Consider the following 24,462-nt stretch of genomic DNA (forward strand, 5'->3'; position numbering starts at 1 on the left):
GGGGTGAGAGTCCGGGACAGTGTTGGGAAGATTGGCAGGGGGCAGGGGCTTTAGAGATTTATGCAAATTTAACAATTTATAATATCAAATGATACCAAAGAAAAAGGATTCTTTCACAAAGTTTTACAATAATTATACATATAATACAAAATTCCTTTTCAAGCCCACAAAGTTGGGGAGCCAAACCTTAATATCAACTAACATAAGATATAAAGAAAACTAAGAATTGGTTCCTGATTCATCAAATCTTAACCATTCCTTATTTTTGGGACTGACATTCCTCCAATTTTCTCAGTAGTGAAACATTAAACCAACAAACCTCATTTCTGTTCTCGAGCCATTAAAAATTGTTGCAATTGAATGGGGTCCCAAAATACATAGGGGATGCAACTTTTGAAGCTGCCACACTATCCTGGGCTACCTTGATACAATGGACAATAGCCCTTGCTATTATTGTTTCAGCCACTACTGCTATTATTATTACCTTTCTTTCAAGAAGAACCATAAGGAATTATTTTAATGAAACAGAAATATTAGAATCTGAACAAGAGAACATATCTTAAAATGAGGAGCGTGAGGCTTCAGAAGGGTTAGAAGACTCCAAAGAAACAGAGATAGAAGATTCCAAAGGCACAGAAAATCAATTGTCACTGAGCAAGATGATGCATTCAGGCTACAGATGCCATGGACCATGCTAGATGTTTACATAAAATTTTGTAATTTTATGGATAAATACATCTAGAAAACAGTAGGCATAACAGTCTAAACAGCTCTGGTTAAGCTAGGCATAAGCAGATGAATATTTCCAAGTACAAGCTCCATGGTGATATTGTAGATAGTACTTGAAAAAGTAAAACCTTTTGGTGCATATATTTACTTTAAAAATGAAATTTTTTTTAAAGATTTTCATGGTTTTAACTGTTTCTCAAGTTGTATCTTACGCATGCCCACTATCTGATTTTCTTTATAGAATACATTTCTTTATAAAAGCTTTCTGAAAATCTAGATACACTATATTAACCGGCTCACCTTTATCCACATGTTTATTCACACCTTCAAAGAAGTCAAACAAATTTGTGAGGCAAGATCTTCCTCTGCTGAACCCATGCTGACTCTGTCTCATTAAATCATGTTTGTCTACATGTTCCACACAAAAAACAGTGGGAACGGACAATGAACACTCCACAATAGTAAAAAAAAAAATAAAAACCAAACTTGTTTATTCCAAAACAAAAGGACAAATATCAACTGTGGACCCAACACAGTACTGTGTTTCGGCGAATCAAAACGCTTACATCAGGAGTCACTGGTACAAAAACATAATAAAAACAAGTTATAAAATGCAACATGATACAAATAAATGGCTAAAATAACATTAGTAAAACAATCGAGATACGATGGGATCAAAAGAATGAGAATGTGAAAATGAATACAACAAGGTAAGTAAAAGAATAAAAACTGACCTGTAGTGTTGTAATACACAGGTGAACAAGTCCTTTGTTAACACAAGGCTAAATGGTAAAAACACAATGTGAACATCAGATGGCACCAACCAATCCAGTTTACAAACAAACAGCAATAGACGAGTCTATAGCAAACTTAATATCAAAACTAAACACACATGATGGATACTAAAATAATGCTGCAAGCTGCAGCAGACTAAGGAATAAAAAAAACCAAACTGAAAGAGATGAAAAAAATTAGAGAATTAAAATTAAAAACAGCAAAAACATAAATCAATTAAGTAATGGGCAAAACAAAAAACTAAAAGCAAAAGCGAGAAAACCAAAATTTTGTGAAAATAAAAAGTCAAAAAACCAAAGTCCCCAATACCTAAAACAAGTAATGCACACACAAGCGATAATACTGTTAAAACAGCTGGACTGGAAACTGAATCATCAAAGCCAGTTACTGCTGCCAGCATTATATAAAAGACGCCAACATTGTATAAAAGACAATCGGAACTTCCTCTCCAACGTCAAAATTGACTTCGGGGGGAAGGCTGCTGGCCTGTTGTGGCATCGGGAAACAGTGACAACTTGACGGCAGCAGCAGTAGTTTGGGGGCCTGTTTCCAGACGACAGCCCTGGTAGTGGCTTGGGGAGAAAGAAAGGGGAGACAGGTAGGCAGAACGGGGAGACAGAAAGTCAGGGAGGCAGAGCAGGGAGACAAAGACAGACAGGGAGACAGAATGAAAGGGGGTAGGGAGATAGAAAGAAAGGGGGGGCATTGAGACAGAAAGAAAGAAAGGGGGGGCATTGAGACAGAAAGAAAGAAAGGGGGGCATGGAGACAGAAAGAAAGGGGGCAGGGAGACAGAAAGAAAGACAGCAGAGAGAGAGAGAGAAAGTAAGAAAGGGGGCAGGGAGACAGAAAGAAAGGGGAGGGGCAGGGAGAGAGGAAGGAAAAGAGGGAGGGAATGGAGTGGGGCAGGGGGCAGACAGGGAGAGAGGAAGAAAAAGTTGAACTCATGGAAGGACAGAGATGTTGGTTGGGGAATGGAATGAGGGTTGGAGGAGAAGAAGCATGAGGAGGCAGAAAGGAGGGAAGAAATATTGGATGCACAGTCAGAAGAAGAAAGTGCAACCAGACAACAAAGGTAGGAAAAATGATTTTATTTTAAATTTAGTGATCAAAATGTGTCCATTTTGATAAATTTATATCTGCTGTCTATATTTTGCACTATGGCCTCCTTTTACTAAACCGTAGTAGCAGATTTTAGCACAGGGAGCCTATGAGCGTCGAGAACAGCGCGGAGCATTCATCGCAGCTCCCTGCACTAAAAACTGCTATCGCTGTTTAGTAAAATGGGCGGAGGTATATTTGTCTATTTTTGTATAGTTGTTACTGAGGTGACATTGCATATTTTAACCGCATAGAACGTCACGGTATTGCGTTATATAAGCTGTTATTATTATTATATTTTAAAGTCATCTGCCTTGACCTCATTGAAAAAAACCCACAAATATAAATAACATTTTCTCTGCATACAGTGTACTTTGTGGTTTTTTTAAATTTTATTGTTGGTAGATCATTTTGACTTCGTCATTATAAAAGTAGCTCGCAAGCCAAAAAAGTTTGGGCACCCCTGGTCTATGTGTTCCACAATTTTATTTTTTATAATCATTTCTACCATTTTGCTCCGCACCGAAGTGAGGCTTATCAGTCTGTAATTTCCCGGATCTCCCCTGGAGCCCTTTTTGGGCTGTATAGGCAGTATTGAAAGTTTTTAATAAACATAAACATGGCTTTGAAATAGAGAATGACACGGGGAAAAAATCTGTCCCCATCACTGCCCCGTCACCGGACCACCATCCCCTTCATTGCCCCTTCACCGTCACCGTCCCCTTCACTGCCACGTCCCCGCAGCATCCACCCTTCCCTCTTGCCACCTCACCACCCTCCCCCTTACCTTCTCGGCGCTTTAGTAAAGAAACTTACTGAAGCCGGCAGAGACTGCCTGCCTGCCTGCCTGCGATGGCAGGCTTTGCCAGCTTCAGTAAGTTTCTTTACTAAAGTGCTGCGAAGGTAAGAGGGAGGGAGATAGATTTGGCTGGAGGAAGGGAGGGGGCTGCGTGCCTTCCCTCCCTTAACTGCGGAGACAAGGCCATTCACCGCTCCAGGGGGTGGTGGATGGCCTTGTCCCCATGCCCACAGTGAGCACTTCCCCCCCTCCCCACCATTTCGGCGCGTTACTAACTGCTAAACTTACTAGCGTGAAAAACTGTTTACATCTGTCCAGGTAAATTGTTAAATATATATCGATGTTTTGGTTGTAGATTTACCGTATTTCCCCATATATAGGCCATAGCCTATACATAGATTTTGCAAACCAGCTTAGTGGGCGTGGCTTGCTTAAATGGGATGGCCTATATATGGAGCAATACATCATTCCAGAAGAAGGGCCAAAGGCTGCACAGCTTTGGGAACAGGTATCACTGAAAGTGCAGGTATATGGAACAGAAGCGGGAGCATTCGATACTATAGAAATTTCTGAGCTGCGACCTTAAAATTTGTGCGCTAGTACACGCCAGCGCAGCTTAGTGGGAACATTGTGAAGCCCTGCGGAAACAGATTTGTAAAATCTTATTAAAGAAAAGATGTTCACCAAATATTTGACCTAAGGAACAAATACCTGCTTGATGGTCGCACCTGCCTCCTCCAAACACGCTGTCTGCCTCACACTGTGCAGGGCAGGAGCGATGTTTGCGATCTCAAGCCCCACCCCATGCCGCTTCTTGATTGGCTGCCATCAGTTCTCGCGATGGCAGCCAATTAGGAAGGGCGCAAGGTGAGGCTTGAGATCACAAACATCGCTCCTGCCCTGCACAGCGTGTTTGAAGGTGGCAGCCAGCATGTTTGAAGGAGGTATTTAAGGGGGGGGATAATGTATAGGCCGATTTAGGTTTCTAAAACTCTTAGATAGGCCGGTGCTAGTAACATGGAACGGCTTATCTTAAGAGTTTTAGAAACCTAAATCGGCATTTCCTACAGCCTCTACATGGGGATGGCTTATACAAGGGGGTGGCCTTTATGTGGGGAAATACGGTAATGCCATTTACCCCATTGAAAACATATGCTTTTTTTTAACTTAAGAAAGAGAAAATGTCTTAGGTTTAAAAAACATCAAATATAATTGTATACTATGTTTCAGTTGAGCCAAAAACTTTTGGACAAAGTTTCTTTATAAAACTCTTTGGGGTTTTTGTTTTTTTAGGGTATTTGGTGCAAACTTGCTTATATTGAACCTCCTGAAAATGAAACAGAATGGAACATAGATACAATTAAGAAATTTCGAGAAATGACCTATGATAGACAAATGATATGTACAGTTATTAGTAAGTATTTGTGCATTTCAGGTTTGTTTTTTATTAATATTATTTGGAACTAAGAGCAGTATATATTAACATAAATATCAAACCATTGCAGAATCGCAGTGTATATATATCAGCATGAACAGAGAGGCAAAAAAGTGGGAACTCAGCAATAAAATCAAACCACTCAGATTTATAATTATTTCTCATATAGAATATACTCTGATCCCTTTGTTCTTTTCCCCATGTTCTTTTCTTCCAAAGAGTTGTATCCTACCCTGTCCCTCTGCACCAACTCCCTGCCTTGAAGCTTGTCAGTTCTGTTCCTTTAATAGACTGAACATTTTTTGTGATTTGTCAGTATCTTAGATTAAAAAATAGAGTATGAAATCATGCCTGTTAGAGTATTTTTCTTTGCAAAATGATGAATATAGTTTTATCCTAACTTTTTCTTGCTCTGATATCTAAAATTATGGAGGTTAACAAACTGGGTAGCACAATAATGGGAGATTACAACTAACCACCAATAAGAAGAAAGATGGAATGATAAACCAATATGCAAAAATAGTATCCCCCTTATTTTAATGTAATGAAGAGGTCTTAAAGAACCTAAACCAGACATGTGGGAAGAGAATATTTTTGTTCAAAAGGAGTCTTAACAGTACATTACATTACATTAGTGATTTCTATTCCGCCATTACCTTGCGGTTCAAGGCGGATTACATAAGAATTGTCATGATATTTAGAAGTGATGAAGCAGAGCTGAGCGGTGGCTTCTTACCCAGGCTCTGACCCTCACCATCCTAATTTTGCCTTTTTCGGTTTTCTTTTCTGCCTGAACCAATCTCTTTCGGCATCGACCTATGGTGTTAACCTAACTGCACTGCGAGGAGTAGTTTTTGTTTCTGCTCTTGGGCCAGGAACAGAGTTATGCCCCTAAAATCGGCACAGCAGGCCAAAACACCTAAGACCACCTGCGCTGGCAATATGGCATCCGCGCCTCCACCATCTGCAGGAGGCCACTGTCAAGGAGATGACGTGGACTATTTCAATGGTTATCGATGATCGCCTCTTCAAGCTACAGGCCACAGTGGAGGACATCTGCGACCGTATGAAATGCCACGAGCAGCGTTTGCTGACAGCTGAGTCCCGCATTGCGAACACGAGGACCGCATGACTACTATGGAGGCGTAGGTTCGCGTGCTGGAAACCCGTTACGCAACTTTCCACGCCAGGATCAAGGATCAGGAGAACCGGGGTCACAGGAACAACGTCCGACTGGTGGGCCTGGCAGAAACTATCAAAGAGGAGGAACTCTGGGGGATTGTTGAGCGCTGGCTCCCCGAGACTATTTAGTGGAGTTGGGACTAAAGAGGACTGCGAGGAATTACAAAAGGACCTGAACAAGCTAGAAAAGTGGGCGATGAGATGGCAGATGAAGTTTAATGTAGAGAAATGTAAAGTCTTGCATGTAGGGAACAGAAACCCGAAGTACAGCTATACAATGGGAGGGCTGGTAATGGGTGAAAGTGCCCAAAAATAAGGACTTGGGGGTAATAATGGACAATACAATGAAGCCGTTGGCACAGTGCGCAGCGGCCTCTAAGAAGGCAAATAGAATGCTGAGTATTATCAAAAAAAGGCATTACAACAAGATCGAAAGAGGTCATCCTGCCGTTGTATTGGACAATGGTGCACCCGCACCTGGAGTACTGCGTTCAGTATTGGTCGCCGTACCTTAAGAAGGATATGGCGATACTTGAGAGGGTTCAGAAAAGAGTGACATAATTGATAAAAGGTATGGAAAACCTTTCAAATGCTGAAAGATTATAGAAACTGGGGCTCTTTTCCCTGGAAAAGCGGAGACTTAGAAGGGAAAAGATAGAGACTTACAAGATCATGAAGGGCATAGAGAAAGTGGAGAGGGACAGATTCTTCAAACGTTCAAAAACTACAAGAACGAGAGGGCATTCAGAAAAATTAAGAGGGGACAGATTTAGAACCAATGCTAGGAAGTTCTTCTTCACCCAAAGGGTGGTGGATGCTTGGAATGCGCTTCCAGAGAGAGGGTGTGATAGGACAGGGTACGGTATCGGTTCAAGAAGGGATTGCATGAATTCCTGAAGAAAAAAGGGATAGAAGGGTATAGATAGAGATCACTATACAGGTCATGGACCTGATGGGCCGCCGCGTGAGCAGACTGCTGGGCAGGATGGACCCCTGGTCTGACCCAGCAGAGGCACTGCTTATGTTCTTTCCTCAAATTCACAGAGGCCGGAGTTTCTATGTGCACAATTTATTTATTTTTTTTGCCAAAGGTTGTTTCAGTCTTCCATGTCAATCAGGAAGTCAGATTACTGGTATTCTAGTCCACAGGTTCGAGGAAGAAGGACCAGATTCTGAAAAAGTTGGATAGGGGGAGGGTGCTTCTGCACTATCAAATCACCTTCAAGTTCAGGTTATCTGACCATCTTTTTGTACTCACTAGTCAGGCTAGATGCTGCGTACCATCTTCCAAGGCCATGATTTCCCAATGGATCCTTAAGGCCATTTCGTCTGTATATATCAGTGGTCTCAAACTCAAACCCTTTGCAGAGCCACATTTTGGATTTGTAGGTACTTGGAGGGTCTCAGAAAAATGTCTTATTAAAGAAATGACAATTTTGCATGAAGTAAAACTCTTCATAGCTTATAAATCTTTCCTTTTGGTTAAGTCTTAATAATAATATTGTCATTTATAGCTAAAGAGATATATGATCAAGAAACTTTTATTTTACTTTTGTGATTATGATAAAAATACTGAGGGCCTCAAAATAGTACCTGGCGGGCCGCGAGTTTGAGACCACTGGTATATATTGACTGTGGAAAATAAGTTACAAGTATCCATAAAGGTGTATTCTTCTAGAAGTGTAGATTCTTCGTGGGCAGAAGCTTGTAGGCCAATGACTAGTCTGCTCTAAATACATTTTTAAAGTTTTACAGAGCGGATGTAGCGGCAAGGTAGAACATCTTTGGGTCTTCAGTGTTACAAGCTGGCACAGTGATCCCACCCTAGATTTTTTGGACTGCTTTTGTATGTCCCGCCTGTCCAGAATGAGACATCTTGCACTAGAAAAAGATTAGATTTTTACCTTCTTTTCTAGTAGATAGGTATCTCATTCTGGAGCCCTACCCTGTCACTTGTGTCCTGCGCCTACCTACAGTCTCAATTAGAAAGTTCGAGTCCATACTAAAATTTGGATGGCAGTCGGACTTTAAGGGTATAAAAAATTATCTATTGCTATAATGTATTGGGGTAATACTTGAACTCCATAAATGTTTTTGTTTGGCATGATTGTTTGATTTGCCTTTTCAGTAGCAGTGTTTAAAGTTTGTTATATTTTCAAAGCAGAACAGAGTTGTTCATGGAGTTTCCCTGTACCCCTCCTTCACATGTGTTTTTATATTGGGCTATCACTTGCTTTGGTACGAAAAGGGGCAGCGGAGCCCTCTAGTGAATGAGGAGGGATTCAAAATCTTCTGCATGGCTCGTAAGCATGGGGATATTTCCAGTTACCTATCTACTAGAAAAGATATTAGCAAGGTAAAAACTTGGAAGGAAGAACTTCTGGATATTAAGGCCTCTCATAATTCCCATCTACAACAGGGAGTCCCTGGCACAAGAGTGACAAGTAGGTGTAATCCCCTTGACTCTATACAATGCACAGGGTCAGCCCTGGAACATGGAATCCAGAATATTCCTCTGTTACAACATAGAAGAATACATTACTTTGTTGTCCTACTTACTAAACCTGCCTAATATTTAAAAAGTTATTTTAGAATTACTGCTTATTTTTACATAGGCATTTTGCAGGACAGTATGCTGTCAATCGAGCTATTTGAGTATGAAGAACCTGGAAAACTGACACCTAGTGTTAATACGAAATTGGTAAAAGAGAGCATGGCATGCTATATACCAGGGTAAGTAAGTTTTAATTTAAAATTTATATAAATAAAGTTCAACAGAAAAGGGGAATAGGAAATGTAGAATCTGATTAATTTCCATGTAATTTTATTCTGCTCTTGTGTAAGACCAGGACACAGTTTTGCCAATTGCTGAAACACATTTGTTTGTACAGGCATTTTTTTCTGTTGTTTGTAAGATGGAATGCTTGTGATGAGCAATTTTGATGGAGGTTTTTGGTTGTTTTTATTATATATGTTTTATTTGTAATCCGCCTAGGTTTTATGTGGGAAAGAAGTTTTAAATTAAAAAATAAGCAAAATAACTATTTATTACTTACAGTGCTGATTTTGTGCTGTGTGATTTTGTGCTGTGTGATTTGTATTGTAGCATAGTTTATACACAAAACATGATTAGATTCCAGTCTAAACCCTGTTGAGCAAAACATACGGCCTCTTTTACAAAGCCGCGCAGCAACAGCCTCGAAGCCCTTTAAATCTCTATGGGCTTCGGGGCCGTTAGCGCAATGCAGCTGCTAGTGCGGCTTTGTAAAAGAGGCCGATACTTTATTAAACAATACTGACAAACAATACTGACAAAGTATACTTTTTGATTATTCAACAAAAAGTACCTTTGTGAAAGTTATTTTATTCAGCAGGTTGGAAATAACTTAAGGTAAAATTTTCTTGTAAATGTTAGTCATTCTCTTTCCCCTTTAGCCCATTTTCTATACAAAACTATTTCAACTCTGACATAAGAGATCTTTATTGCATAAATAAGGTTCATGTCTTGCCATGAAACAAGCAACAGCAGAGTAGACAGAGAACCAAGAGACGACAATTGTGTTAAAAAATGGAATAGCTGTGTCATGACGACTCAGCACTAATCATGTTTTGACCCAGAAGATCTTCAGGAGTTTAAATGCATATAAAAGTGTACATAAGACACTATGGATAAAACAAAATACAGTGGGGCTCATAATCAAAACTTAACACATCTAAAAATCCATCCAAGTCGGCACTTGGATGACCTAAAAGACAGGCCATCCAAGTGCCGCTAATTAAACAGAGTCTTTGGCCGTATCGAGGGACTTTTTATGCCTCTGAATACTGCTGTACGTCCAGAGCTGAAAGGGGCATATCTGGAGGAGTGGTTAGGGCAGTATGTGGGCCAACCTAGACTGATGTCCTGCAGGGATAATCTAATGTTTTACTAGACATCCTGGATGAAACTTAAAACGTGAGTTAGATGATGTAAAAACAGATATAAGTGTCAAAAAGGTATCCAAAGTAACCAGATAACCACTGCAAAGACCCCCACATACTCCTCCAGTGTTCACTGACCTCCTCACAGCCCCTGAAAGATCAGAATAAAAAAGTACATACCTGTTTCCAGAACATCAGCACCTGCTATAGGAAAGCCTAGTAGAGCTGCACACAGGTGTCTTAAATAGCCTAGGGGTGGGCTAGTGAACCATAAAGAGGAGGACTCAGGCCCATAAGTCACTCTACCACTACATTTAAGGTGGAACATGTGAGCCCACCAAAAACTTACCCTACTCTACTGCCATATAGGTGCCACCTGCAGCCATAAGGGCTCTTAGGGTTGTAGACAGGTGGGTATAGTGGATTTTGGGGGACTCACCATAACCTATAAGGGAGTTCTAGTGAGATGTTTTTCTGTCATCCTTTTTGTGAAGTTCACAGCAGTGCCCTGTAAGGTGCGCCACTGCACTGTTGCCATGTCTGGGTGGCCAGTCCATTATAAGATTGGCCCCTCCCACGTCAAAATGGTCTTGTTCTTTGGGACTTGGACATCATTTTGGTCGAAAATGATATAAAGATAGACGTCCTGGTGATCTGGACGAACAATAGCCTGGACGTCCAGCGTCCAGATAGAAGGTTTTTGTAAAAAAAATATTCTAGACGTATTTTTCTCAGTGCCGACTTTGGGCGTCTAATGTCATATACTCAAATCGAATATAGATGTATGTTTTGATTATACCCCTCAATGCATCTAAAAATGAAAAATTATCAAATAAAACATACAGTATATGTAAAACAATGATTAAAAATGAATACAAAAACAAAAAGCCATAAATAATATAAACTTATATGGAAGTGAGAAACAGTGATATAATACAAAGTGATCATCTAAAGCCCAAATAAAAATTGTGTTCTAGTGCAATGTGTCTAGTGGTCTTGAATGCTAGGGTCTTATATCTGAACCAGCAAGTTGCTTTCCAACTGCACCTCTTTCCCAGAAACCTGCTCCTGCCCTCTGTTTGTGTTCTGCAAGCAAGTTACTCAAAGTGTTTTTGATATGCTCTGTGGTTTTATTATTTTCGGGTATTTTTGCTCAGTGTTTGGAAGCTCGATGCTCAAAGGTTTTCACTTGTTGAGTCCTCTGCCTGAGAGAAAACACTCGCACAGTAGAAGTCTTTTAGCAAGATCAGCCACTTGGGGATTCCTAGCCAGCCATCCTCCTGGAATTTTTTTTTTTTTTAAATTTTTAGAGCTCAGGGACTGTAACCTGCATAATTGCTTGCTTCCCTGATTTAGTCAGGAGCTTGAGTGCAGGCTGTGTGGGCCCCCTTCCCCACTTGGCTGGGACTAGCAGTAGGATGGCTGCATGGTCCCTCTCTCCTTTCGTGGTGTGATTTTCTGGGGGTTGACATTGTCTGACCTTGGTTCGACCTGCAGCCAAAAGACCAGGTTCATACAGTGAATATGTAAGGCAGATTTCTCCCTTTGATTCCAGCTGAAATCCTATCCTGAAACAGGCAGACTATTGAAGCTTATAGGGAAAATCAGGGGGTCCCTAAAAGTTGAATTTGAGTGTTTCTGACCCTAGAGCCCAAGTCCCCACCTCCAAAAGCCTTTTCCCTGTGATTTATATTTTTCTTTCAGAGAGATCTCCACAGGCCATTTAAGGCATGAATTTTCTGGCAGTGGCCATCTTGGATTTTAAATGATCTTTTTTTTTCTTTTGTCTCTATCTGCATCAAGGCCCCTTGATTTTGCTCAAAATCGACTGGAATGGACACCTTGGGCCTTTTTGCCCCAATATCATGCCAGGTTTGTGCTGGATGGCCAGCTGAGGAACATCCCTATCCCATGTGCAATGGAGCGTGCAGGGAAGGGACGGAAGCCTTGGGCTCTGCTTCCTCCAAGTCCTCTAGGGAGACCCACAGGAGATGTGTTCTCAGGGGAAGAGAGCTCCTGGGATCCTCCAAATCTGTATTGGCCAAGCGCAGATGCATAGAGGCCTCAGATACCAGGAGGACTGACAAGGAGGTCCCTGCCAGGGTCGAAAAGACCCCCAATACAAGGCTTCAATTTTGTGAGCCTTATGTTGACTGCTTATTTGAATTACTATGGGTCCTCAGTGGCTGTTGGCAGTGCATATGTGGCAGTGGTGCAGGGGTTTTCCCCTAGACAGATGCCCCAACCAGACGAGGATGTAGACTTGGAAAATGAAGTTCAGTCTATCACGGTCTGAGAGGGATAGCAAGTCCAATTCCAGACTACTTTTAACCTAGGATAAAGTCTCCCTGGCAGTCTGCTTTCATGCAGGAGAACAGCCGTTAAGAGATGGTGGCGACAATGGATCAGGGGTAAGACCCCACAATGCGCTGATTGTTTAGGGCCTCTGCACTTTTGAGTGTTATTTCCACCTCTGCAAGAGTTAAAGCTGGAAGTTACATCAGCTTCTTCTCGGTGCTCAGTTATTAGCAGTTCTGTGGCTCCGACCGCGTTATTTTCCTCACATCTGGACATCAATAATCAGACCACTGTTTGTGTTGAAAGTGGCTCCGCTGGTGGTGCAGGTCACTAAATGAACCTCCCTCCCTAGCGAAAGATGAGTGGTGATAAAGGATCCTCAGTAGTACTGCCCAATTCACCGATTCAAATCGATTCATTCTCTGAAAAAAATCTGACTCGCAGATTGTGACAACACTCACCCCCCTCCCATCCTCTTGAGCAGCACTTCCTGACTGACCACTCCCCCACCCCATTGTGACACCTGACATACCTCTGGGCCTCCTAAAGCAGTGTCAGAGGCAGCTCTCTGAACAGGCTGCTTTCAACCTGCCCCACTGGGGCCTTCCCTCTGCCACATGACTGATGTAGCAGAGAAGCCTTGGTGGGGCAGGCTGCAAGAAGCCTGTTTACAGTGCTGCTGCTTCTGAAGGCCAGCTACCGCCTCTAGTTTAGGAGGCCCGGAGGTACATCAGATCTCATGCTGGAGGGGAGGAGGTCGGTCAGGAGGTGCTACTCGGAGGTGGGGGTGTAGATGGGAGCTATGGAAAGCTGCTGCTTAGGGAGATGGGAGCGAGCAATAGAAAGCTGCTGCTCATGGGGTGGGGGGGAAAGAAATGCAGAGATGCAACAAAGAGGGTGAGAGGGAGAAATCCTGTATATAGTGGAGGGGGAGGGATAAATATTAGAAATAGGATAGAGTGCAGGGAGAGATGGTGCATGGGGGGGAGAGAAAGAAATGTTGTACATGATAATGGAAGGGAAGAAGGGAGGGAGAGATGTTGCATGGAGGGAAATAGAGAGGTTTGATCATGTCACAAGGCAGGGAGACAGTGGGAAAGAAATAAAAATATTGGATTTGACAGTGGAAGGGAACTTACAGAAATGAAAGATGTATGGTGAGCACGGAGAAAAAAGAAAACGTCAAATGGGCAGGAGACTATGGCAAGTGAGTTAACCGAAGACCAACAAACCAGAGCCTGGGACCAACATAATTTAATAATAAAATGACCAGACAACAAAAAGTAGAAAAAATAGTTTCATTTTCTACTTTATGATTACAATATATCAGATTTGAAATGTGTATCCTGCCAGAGCTGGTGGTAAACAGCGAGCATGAGCTAGGACCTAACAGATAGATGAAAAGTATTTTTTTTAAATTTTGTTTATACCACATCGCTGGCATAGAGTTGGAGAGAGCAGAGGGGGATGGGGTGGGTGAAGAGGCTACAAAAAAACCAGCCTGATGGAAAGGAAAAACGAATCATCGAAAAATCGAATCAAAAATTTTTCCCCTGAATCAGGTAGCACTAATCTTCAAGACCGCAAAGTGGATGTGCTTAACAAGCATCAGTTTGAAGCTTTGGCTCTAAGGATTAAGGTAACAGCCACGTCTCCTTTGTGGCATGTACTTGTCACATTTTCCTGTCTTGGTCTTCTAACCGGAAGATGGGAAAGATCCCCCAAAAGCTTTCCTCTGGGGTGCATTATATTGTTTATGCTCTGTATGATCTTATCAGAGTTATGAGCAAAGTCTTGGCCTATGCTACTATCTTCTATAGTTTCACCGGCAGTGGACTCTAGTTAAGTCAAATCAGTTGCTCTGAGTTATGCCATATGCATGTTGAGAATCTCTAAACCACCTAACAAAAGTCTCTTTTCAACTCTTTCCAGTAGACCCTCCATCAAGAACTCTGTCCTACTCCAGCTAAATGCAATCAAATCTGTTCCTCTGCAGGAGAGGGGTCTGGGGGTTCTATTTTAAGTATGTCCTCATATCAAAAAAAACCCAGTGGCCTTCAACCAATTCAAAACCTTCAGGGCCTCAGCAAATACTTGTTGAAGGAGATCACTTCTGGAAACTCTTCTACCTCTCTTAGAAAAGGATGACCCAGTGGTCTCAGGTTATCAGATCTCTGTCTGCTCTGATACAAGTCGCCTCCGACGTCTTTCTCTCCAATGGTGAATGGTTCCTCGCTTCCTTTCTTGGTTTTCCCTTTTAGCCCTCTCACCATCAAAAACACCTCAGCACAGATGCTTCAGTGTTGAGCTGTTGCACTCATTTGTACAGCATCTACACTCAAGGAGTCTGGTTTCCTCTCAAGATCTCTTCATATACTGTAAATCTTCTCAGGTTCCAGCACTGGTTGCCGTACATGAAGAAGGACATGGTACTACTCGAAAGGGTCCAGAGAAGAGCGACTAAAATGGTTAAGGGGATGGAAGAGTTGCCGTACAGTGAGAGATTGGAGAAGCTGGGCCTCTTCTCCCTTGAAAAGAGGAGAGTGCGAGGGGATATGATTGAAACATTCAAAATACTGAAGGGAATAGACTACTTAGAGAAAGACAGACTGTTCACCCTCTCCAAGGAAGGGAGAACGAGATGACACTCTCTAAAGTTGAAAGGGGATAGATTCCGTACAAACGTAAGGGAATTATTCTTCACCCAGAGAGTGGTAGAAAACTGGAATGCTCTTCCGGAGTCTGTTATAGGGGAAAACACCCTCCAGGGTTTCAAGACAAAGTTGGACAAGTTCATGCTAAACTGGTGAGACTGGACTCATTTGGAGCACTGGTTTTGACCTTGGGGCCGCCGTGTGAGTGGACTGCTGGGCAGGATGGACCATTGGTCTGACCCAGTATAATAATATTACCCAACCATTCATTCAATTTACCTGGAAAGCAAGAGCCCTACCCCCAAAAATAAGCCCTAGTTATAGGCAGCCGCGCTTCCTCCCCGCCTCTCCTGCACAGCCGAACCCCCACTGACCCTCCATCCTTTCCTCCCAACTGATCCTTGCCAACCGCGACCATAAATACCTTCCGGCAGAGGAGCGTTGGACCAGCAGCACTCGCAGGCTGCTTTGCGACCTTCTCGCTAGAGCCTTCTGTGTACTGATAACATTATCAGTAACGTGGCATACTGAAGGCCCCAACGAGAAGGCCCCGAAGCAGCCTGTGAGTGCTACTGGCCCGACACTTCTCTGCCGGAAGATTTTTATGGTCGCGTTCGGCGGGGATCGGGAGGAAAGGATGAAGGGGCATCAGCAGTTGCTCAAGGGTTCTGCTGCATGAGGGATGGGAAACAGGGAAGGATGGAAGCTGAGCAAGGGTTCTGCTGCACAGGGGGATGGAGGGATAGAAAGATGCTGCAGAGGGAAGGCACTAGGGGTTGGGTGAGAAGGGACGAAAGATGTTGCACATGTAGGGAAAAGGAAAGAGTAAGAATTGGGGTGAATGAGAGGAAGGGAGAGATGATCATGTTCATCAAAAAAATAAGTTCTACCCGAAAATAAGATCTAGTACCTTTATTGGACCCCAAATGAATATAAGACACTGTCTTTTTTTCGGGGAAACACAGCATTTTCACACCTGTGGACTAGATTGTGGGTGGAGTCAAAAATGTTTAGAACATAAGAATAGCCTTACTGGGTCAGACCAATGATCCGTCTAGCCTAGTGTCCCATCTTCACAGAGGCCAATCCTGGTCACAAGTACTTGGCAAAAACTCAAATAGTAGTAGCATTCCATGCCACCAATCCAGGGCAAGCAGTGGCTTCCCCCATATCTGTCTCAACAGCAGACTATGGACTTTCCCTCTAGGAACTTGTCCAAATCTTTTTTAAAACTAGCTACATTAACCGCTCTTACCACATCCTCTAGCAGCACATTCCAGAGCTTAACTATTCTCTGAGTGAAAAAATATTTCCTCCTATTGGTTTTAAAAGTATTACTCTAACTTTGAGTGTCCCCTAGGCTTTGTAAATCTTGATGCAGTATAAAATTGATTTTGTAGACTTCAACATATCTCCCCTCAGCCTTCTCCTTTCTAAACTGAAGAGCCTTAAACTCTTTAGTCTTTCTTTATACGAGAGGAGTTCCATCCCCTTTATCATATTAGTCACTCTTCTTTTAACCTTTTCTAATGGCGCTATATCTTTTTTTGAGATAAGGAGACCAGAATTGAATGCAATACTCGAGGTGTTGCACCATTGAGCGATATATAGACATTATAGCATTCCTAGTTTTGCTTACCATCCCTTTTCTAATAATTTCTATCGTCTTGTTTGCTTTCTTAGCTGCTGCTGCACATTAGTAGACAGGGTCATATACAACCAAATCAATTCTGCTTACAATTTCCATTTCCTAAATCAACTAAGCTATCCCGTCAACTTAGGCTTCTTTTAGTTATCAAGCTCCGACTATTTGGAGTAAACATCCTCTCACTGTTTGATCAGAAACTAATAATTTAGTTTTTAGAAAGCTTTTAAAAAGTTTTATTCAAGAAATTTTTGAACTGATTGTTTTTATGATTTTTCAATATTGCCTTTTTAACCGGGTTTGTTTCTGGTTATCTGCTTTATTGTAGTCCACCTGGCACTCATAAGGGCTATGGTGGCATAGAAAAAGCTTTATAATAATGTAATTCTTAACAATGACACCCAGATCTTTTTCTTGTGTGCTGACCCTCATGGTGGACCCTAGCATCCGCTAACTTTGATTTTGGATTATTCTTCCTATTGTCCAACACTTTGCATTTGTCCACATTAAATTTCATCTGCCATTTGGACACCTAGTCTTTCTTGCAATTTTTCAGCCTGCATGTGTTTTAACAACTTTGAACAGTTTAGTGTCATCAGTCAATTTAATCACCTCACTCATAGTTCCAATTTCTAGATTATCTATAATAATAAAATGCTAAACGCACATGCGTATTCCTACCTGCATGATCCTTGATCCCTGGGCGGCAGGAGTGCGCATGCCCGCTTCGACTCCCCCCTCACTCACTAAGACAGTTATTTTGTTGGCCTCCCCTCCCCTCCGGCGCACCCCTCCTCGGCGCACTCCAACCCCCGTTGATCCTCCCTTCCAACCCTCCCACTGCTAGACGACCACAAACCTCCTGACTCCAGCAGCGTCTGCAGTACTCTAAACATGCTGCTTCGCGGCCTTCTACTGCCCTGATTTCCTCTGCCGCATCCATATGTACTAAAAGTACTTAGCTGTATAAACGACGCTTTTCAACGGGGGTAGAATCACCAACATGTTTCGCTCATATAATTCAGAGGGCTTTCTCAACGCTACCACTCCCTAAGAAGATAAAAAAGAAACCTAAGTCTCTATAGCCCATTGCTACATTTTAGTGCATATTTATACCCACAAACAGTCAATATTCTTTATAGAGTTTAAAAACCTCTTCATTCACCCCTGCTTACCTACCTACTTACATCATTCAAACCGACCATTGCGTCAGATAAGGAATGGCGGCCATGTTCTTAATCAACAAATTTAAAAGCTCCACATCCCCGACGTCAACGTCCCATACGTATTCGAGACGTCAACGACTGACGTCAGAACATACAGCCTTTAACAATTATATACTCTATTATTATATGAATTGACACTGGACGGAATCCCCCCGAAAAAGGCCCCTATAGCAGGGATGCCCATTCGAGTTCGTTGATTAACCCATTAGGGATAACAGTGTTCAAACGATAAGTCCACCGTTGCTCCAGTAAATTTAATCTCCCCTCCCAATCCCCCTCAGGCTTAGCCATTGGGCAGGCATTGAGGAAACATGATAAAAGGGTTGGCAAGGAGTGTGATTTGAAAGGTCATGTAAAATGTCATCAGTGTCAATGGTGTAATACCAGTATGGAGGGCCTACAATGGACTGACCCCCAATCGGGATATACAGTTAGGGCTAGGACTAATACTACGTGTAAAACATCAAAAGTTATTTATATAATAGTCTGCTCTTGTAATCTGGTATATGTTGGACGGACGAAGCGGGCGATCAATATACGCCTTAATGAACACAAATCACGTATTGTAACTAATGATTTGCAAGCCTCAATAGTCCAACATTAAATGGAAAAGGGTCATACAATAGAACAAATTAAGTGGAGAGTGATTGATTGTATCGAAGAGGCTAAGCCTGAGGGGGATTGGGAGGGGAGATTAAATTTACTGGAGCAATAAAAGTGAGATACTTGATCATATTTTTTCAAACCATAGATCACCTTTGTGTTCTGTATGAGCCATAGTCTGAAAATCCTGCTAGATAGACTATATTGCAATAGTCTAGATGTCCCAATATCAATGATTGAACTAGTGAAAAGAACGAGAGGGCACTCGCTAAAGTTAGAAGGGAAAAGATTCCGTACAAACGTAAGGAAGTTCTTCTTCACCCAGAAAGTGGTAAAAATCTGGAACGCTCTTCCGGAGGCTGTTATAGGGGAAAGCATCCTTCAGGGATTCAAGACAAGGTTGGATAAGTTTCTATGCAAGTAAGGCTAGACTCAAATAGAGCACTGGTCTTTGACCTAAGAGCCACCGCGTGAGTAGACTGCTGGGCACGATGGACCACTGGTCTGACCCAGCAGCGAAAATTCTTATGTTCTTATGTTCAGTGATATCAAAATAAGCTCTGACAGTTTGCAATTTCCTTAAAGTGTGGAAAGCCTTGCGAACTATCAGGTCAACTTGTTTCTGCATAGTCAATTTCTGATCTAAAGTAACTCCCAATGTTTTAACCAAAGAACAAACAGGATATTGCGCAGTCTTGATAGAAACAGAATCTTCATATAAGTTCTGACATGACGAAAAAAAAAATAATTTTGTTTTATCTGAATTCATTTTTAATCTGAATTCCGACATCCAACCCTTGATTAATTCAATTACTTCAGTAATGATGTGAGTGATATTGGAGGGTAAGGAAGGGGCATAGAATTATAACAGTGATGTCATCAGCATAACAAAAAGTTTCACTCTCAATTTTTTCAGTCTTTCCTAATGAAGAAAGATAGACATTAAATAGTAGTGAGGAGAGTGGAGAACCCTTTGGGACACCACAAGGATTTTTCCAACCAGAAGAACAGATATTATCCATTCGAACACAATAAGAGCGAGCAATCAAAAATCCTTGAAACCAGGCATACACCTTATCATGAGTGCCATATGCATCTAGACATTCTAATAATTTGGAATTATCCACCAAGTCAAAAGCACAACTTAAGTCAAATTGAAGGATAATGACATTGCTGCCTTTGTTAAATAGATGGTGTAAAAAATATCCCAAACTGCCGCAAGTACTATTTCAGTGCTATACTGAGAACGAAAGCATGATTGAGAATCATCTCACAGAGAATGATTGTTAAAAAATTTGATAACTGACCTCCAACAAATTCAGATTCTTTGCTATTACTTCACATTCATTTTAGTTGTTAATGTGTTCTAACTGCAAATCTTAACACACTTTAGTAAACATTACCCTTAGATTTCTAAGTAAGATTTTTTTTTATTTCACAGCTTTAGGCAAATGTGATGTTTTCTGATAACAAATGTTCTGTATTAGAGAAACTTCAAAATACTTCAGTATATCAGTGCATGTTTGTTTTTCAATTTTGTAAGAGAGTCACCATATTTGGCTTACAATGAAATATGGGATCCAGCTCTAGACATGACAATAGAACGAACACCTGATTTCTCAGATTCGAACTTTGAAGAGGATATGGATTTCACACACAGCAAAGAAGAGATACAAGTGCGAGTTAGCTGTGTATCATCCCCCTCCAAAATCTCTGTTCAGTGGTTGTCATCAGGGCATCTGCTTAAAAGGTATACATGGAGAATAACTTTTTCTAGCATATTTATTTTTATTAATATTATTGGCTGGAGAGATTTTTCTTCATAGCCATAGGCAATATTTTAAAGTGATGAGGACTCTGAAAATATTCAAGTAGTATAATAAGACAAAAATTGTATGATTGTGTTAAAGGGCACCTCCTTGAGCTAGAACAGTGGTCTCAAACTCAAACCTTTTGCAGGGCCACATTTTGGATTTATAGGTACTTGGAGGGCCGCAGAGAAAATAGTTAATGTCTTATTAAAGAAATGACAATTTTGCATAGTTTATAAATCTTTCCTTTTGGCTAAGTCTTAATAATAATATTATAATTTATAGCTAAAGAGACATATGATCAAGAAACTGTTTTATTTTACTTTTGTGATTATGATAAACATCTCAAAATAGTAACTGGCGGGCCGCATGTGGCCCCCGGGCCATAAGTTTGAGACCACTGAGCTAGAAGTACTTTGCATGACTGCAAGTTTATCATGTGTTCAATATCTAGTTTAGCACTTAATAGATAGTTAAATTAGCATAAGTTTAAACCTTTTGAAGTGCATTGTAAGCGTTAAGTTCTGTCAGATCAGTAAAAATTATGGTTATGTGAGACTTTATATGGCAAATGTTAATTTGTTTTGTTGACCCCTCTGTGATTAGCATGGATAATAGTTTGTGTTATATAGCTATTCTTATAACCCTATGATGCTTATAACCCTATAATGCTTATAACCCTTTAATCTCAAGATTTAGTACACTATTTTACACACACCAAAAGCGCCCTTCCCTACAGAATTGGTTTCTTGATCTTCACCCACTCAATAAGTATTTCTCTCCCTTCCCTTGTGCTGTGATTTGTCATCTGTCACTCATCCCACCCACCCCTAGTTGCTTTAAACTTACCCTAGATTGCCAGTGGCAGCAGTAATACTGAAAGCAGGCTGCCTTGGCCAGTTTATGGGTTTTTCCCTTGGCTGGTCCTGCCTCCTCTGGTGCTACTTCCTATTTCCAGAGGGAAACCCCCTGACTTGTCAGATCTAGCTTATTTTCAGCACTGTTGCTGCCAGCAATTAGAGTAAGTTTAAAGGACCCCAGGGAGAGGAAATAAGAGAGAGATGCTGTACCGCAAATGAGGGGGAAGAGGTACATGATGCTAGGACATAATGTGGGGGAAGAGGGAGAGATGTTGGATCTGCAAGTGGGGTGGGGGAGGCACTGAAGAAACATTTGCTGAATTCCTGGGGATGAGGTCAGAAGGAATGAAAAAGCAGGACCTAGGAGAGGGGAACAGGCAGGAGGGAAGAGCAAAATAGATGCTGTACATGGGTAGGGATTAATATACTGAGGGGAAGTAGAGACATGAGCGATGCTAGACATGGAGGGGAATAAAGATATGGGGGGATAAAGGACAGGGCAAGAATATGGACATAGAAAAAGGGTGCTCAGCATAGTCAGTGGATAGGGGCAGGGACAGAGGAGAAAATGCTGAGCAGGGTGGATTGTAACACAGAGGGAAGTTGGATGATGGACATAGAGAAGAAATGTTTCATGGAAAAGAGCTCCTGGCAAAAGTTAAGAGAAGATAAGCAGAAATTAGAGATTAGGACCAACATAATTAGAAAAATAAAATGACCAGACAAAAGTAGAAAAAGGAATTTTATTTTCTGTTGAACTGGTTTTAGACATGGCTGTGGCCCGCAAGAAAAACTTCTAGCATAGCAGTAATAAATCTCCAGCCTTTGGAATGGGCTACCCTTGGCATCTTTGCTTTATTACACTACTCTGACAGAACCAGTACTAACCATTCTATACTACAAATTCAGTTGTCACATCCCTTCTGTCATCCACAAGGGAGTAAAGGTTATGGGCTTGATGTACAACCAAAACAGTTTTACATATTCTTTTTCTGCTGAACTCTCAATCTAAGTTTTGTACCTAGAACAATGGAGGGTTAAGTGAAGCAACAGTGGGTATTGAATCCAGTTTCTCAGCCTACTGCACTAATCATTAGGCTACTTCTCTGCTTACTTTAATAATTTTATATATTGCATCTTAGTTGATTTATAATTTCAGTTCATGGAATTTAGTTTGCAGGACAAAATGTCTGATACATATAAAAAATTAAAGCCTGAACCAGTTGAGTGGAAACTGGAAATGCGCTGTGCTGTTGAAATACCCATCCTGAAACAGTGGCGCCGCGGACAAATTATCAAATTTGTTTCAGAAACGTTTGTAGAGGTATGCTTCAATTCATCAGTTTTTAAATTGTTATAGTATTTCTTTAATTTAATCTTTCAGCCATTATTTGAATCATTGATTAAATTGCAGTGCCTTAGATTAGTTTATCCATCCAAGTCTTTGGGATGCCAGCAAAATTTAGACCAGAGTCTGGTCCCTTTAGATCAGTGGTCTCAAACTCAAACCCTTTGCAGGGCCACATTTTGGATTTGTAGGTACTTGGAGGGCCTCAGAAAAAATAGTTAATGTCTTATTAAAGAAATGACAATTTTGCATGAGGTAAAACTCTTTATAGTTTATAAATCTTTCCTTTTGGCTAAGTCTTAATAATAATATTGTAATTTATAGTTAGAGACATATGATCAAGAAACTGTTTTATTTTACTTTTGTGATTATAATAAACATACTGAGGACCTCAAAATAGTACCTGGCGGGCCGCGAGTTTGAGACCACTGCTTTAGATGTATCTTCTGTTCTGGAGTCATCAGATACAGATTTAGCAACAGTGTCACTGTGGTATTGGTGCCAGATAAGAAATGGGTAATGAGAATGTTTAAGAATAGAGAAGACTTTTCTAGGATTTAGAATAAAATAAATTTCTGGATGTTTCTGGAGATACTCAAATGACATAGGCAGTCCTTATTAAAATCAGGGGTACTTCAGCCTGGTGCTACTTTTATTTGAGATATGCTTATAAATATACTATCAGATATCAATCTACTAAATATGTTTCCTTTAAACTTTCTCACCTTATAGCAGGGGTTTCATTGCCATGAATGCTATCCAGTCAGGTTTTCAGGATTTCCCCAATGAATATGCATAGATCTCATGCATATTCATTGGGGAAATCCTGAAAACCCAACTGGATTGCGGCCCTCGAGGAAGGAGTTTGACACCCCTGCTTTATAGCATTCATGGCAATGAATCATATGGTAGGAAACACAGGTGAAACCCTTCGGTTCATAGCTCTTGAATTAATTTCTGTATCCCAAAGCTACATAGGTGCTCTTTCCAAATTTATTTCTTTATAACTAAATCTCCGCTTATCATAGGCTTGGATCCTCTTTAGTGATTTGAGTGACATTTTTCCTGCAGTACTAAGTTTTTCCTTTCTACTAATATATTTCCATAGTATCCTATCAGACCAGTCCCTCTACCAGCAGATGGAGATTGAGGAAGAAAATAGTTCTTGTGACTTGGTCCTTAAAGAGTATAAACAGCAGGGTTGTCTATCATTGGTCCTCAAGAGCTGCAATCCAGTCAGGTTTTCAAAATTTCCCCAATGAATTTGAATGAGATCTATTTGTTTGCACTGTTTCCATTATATGCAAATAGATCTCGTGCATATTCATTTAGGAAATTGTGAAAACCTGACCTGGCAAGAGCCAAGGTTGGACATACCTGGCATACAGCATTGAATACTTGTATTCAGTATTTCTTCGTCTTCAAGCGGCTGATGACAGGCTAATAGCCCTGCTCCTGCTCAGTTGAACTTTAACTACCCTTTTGGGATTTTATGTTTCTGAGCCATTTTTATATTTTATTTTTTAAATTTTCTATACCGTTCTCCCAGGAGAGCTCAGAACAGTTTACATGAATTTATTCAGGTACTCAAGCATTTTTCTCTGTCTGTCCCAGTGGGCTCACAATCTATCTAATGTACCTGGGGCTTGGGGGGATTAAGTGACTTGCCCAGGGTCACAAGGAGCAGGGTTGGTTTGAACCCACAACCTCAGGGTGCTGAGGCTGTAGCTTTAACCACTGTGCCACACTCTCTCCCTTTTGGGGTGCCTATTTCGTTTTTTTCTCCTGGACCAACTGTGTTGCAGTTAAGTTAGGGAACTCTCCTGGGCTTGTTCTTCTAACACGATGTAAAGGCTGAAGTTCAGTTGAGAAGAGATGCCTTCTTTGGCATAAGCTCCTGTTTTTATTAAATAAAAAAGGGGGGGATCTGTTCTCTAGATCTGAGGTATATCTACCACACCTTCCCTTCCACCACCACTAGACCTTGGGGCCACCATTGTTTTTAAATAAGAGGACCCATGATGCTGCCCTGTTCTGCCCAAGCCCCGCCCCTACA

The 24,462-nt window shown here is 41.2% G+C and overlaps 1 protein-coding gene across 6 annotated transcripts in view; it reads left to right on the forward strand.

The window, feature by feature from the left end:
- RNF17 (ring finger protein 17) overlaps nt 1-24,462 on the forward strand; it is a 510,797-nt gene that overhangs the window by 346,852 nt on the left and 139,483 nt on the right. For all 6 annotated transcript variants that reach the window (XM_033948471.1, XM_033948470.1, XM_033948472.1 and 3 more), the window contains 4 exons: nt 4,717-4,837; nt 8,656-8,773; nt 19,931-20,137; nt 22,232-22,382. In XM_033948471.1, the coding sequence (XP_033804362.1) occupies nt 4,717-4,837; nt 8,656-8,773; nt 19,931-20,137; nt 22,232-22,382 (597 nt within the window). The remainder of the gene's footprint in view (nt 1-4,716; nt 4,838-8,655; nt 8,774-19,930; nt 20,138-22,231; nt 22,383-24,462) is intronic.

Source organism: Geotrypetes seraphini, chromosome 6, assembly GCF_902459505.1.
Source record: "Geotrypetes seraphini chromosome 6, aGeoSer1.1, whole genome shotgun sequence".
NCBI lineage: Eukaryota > Metazoa > Chordata > Amphibia > Gymnophiona > Dermophiidae > Geotrypetes > Geotrypetes seraphini.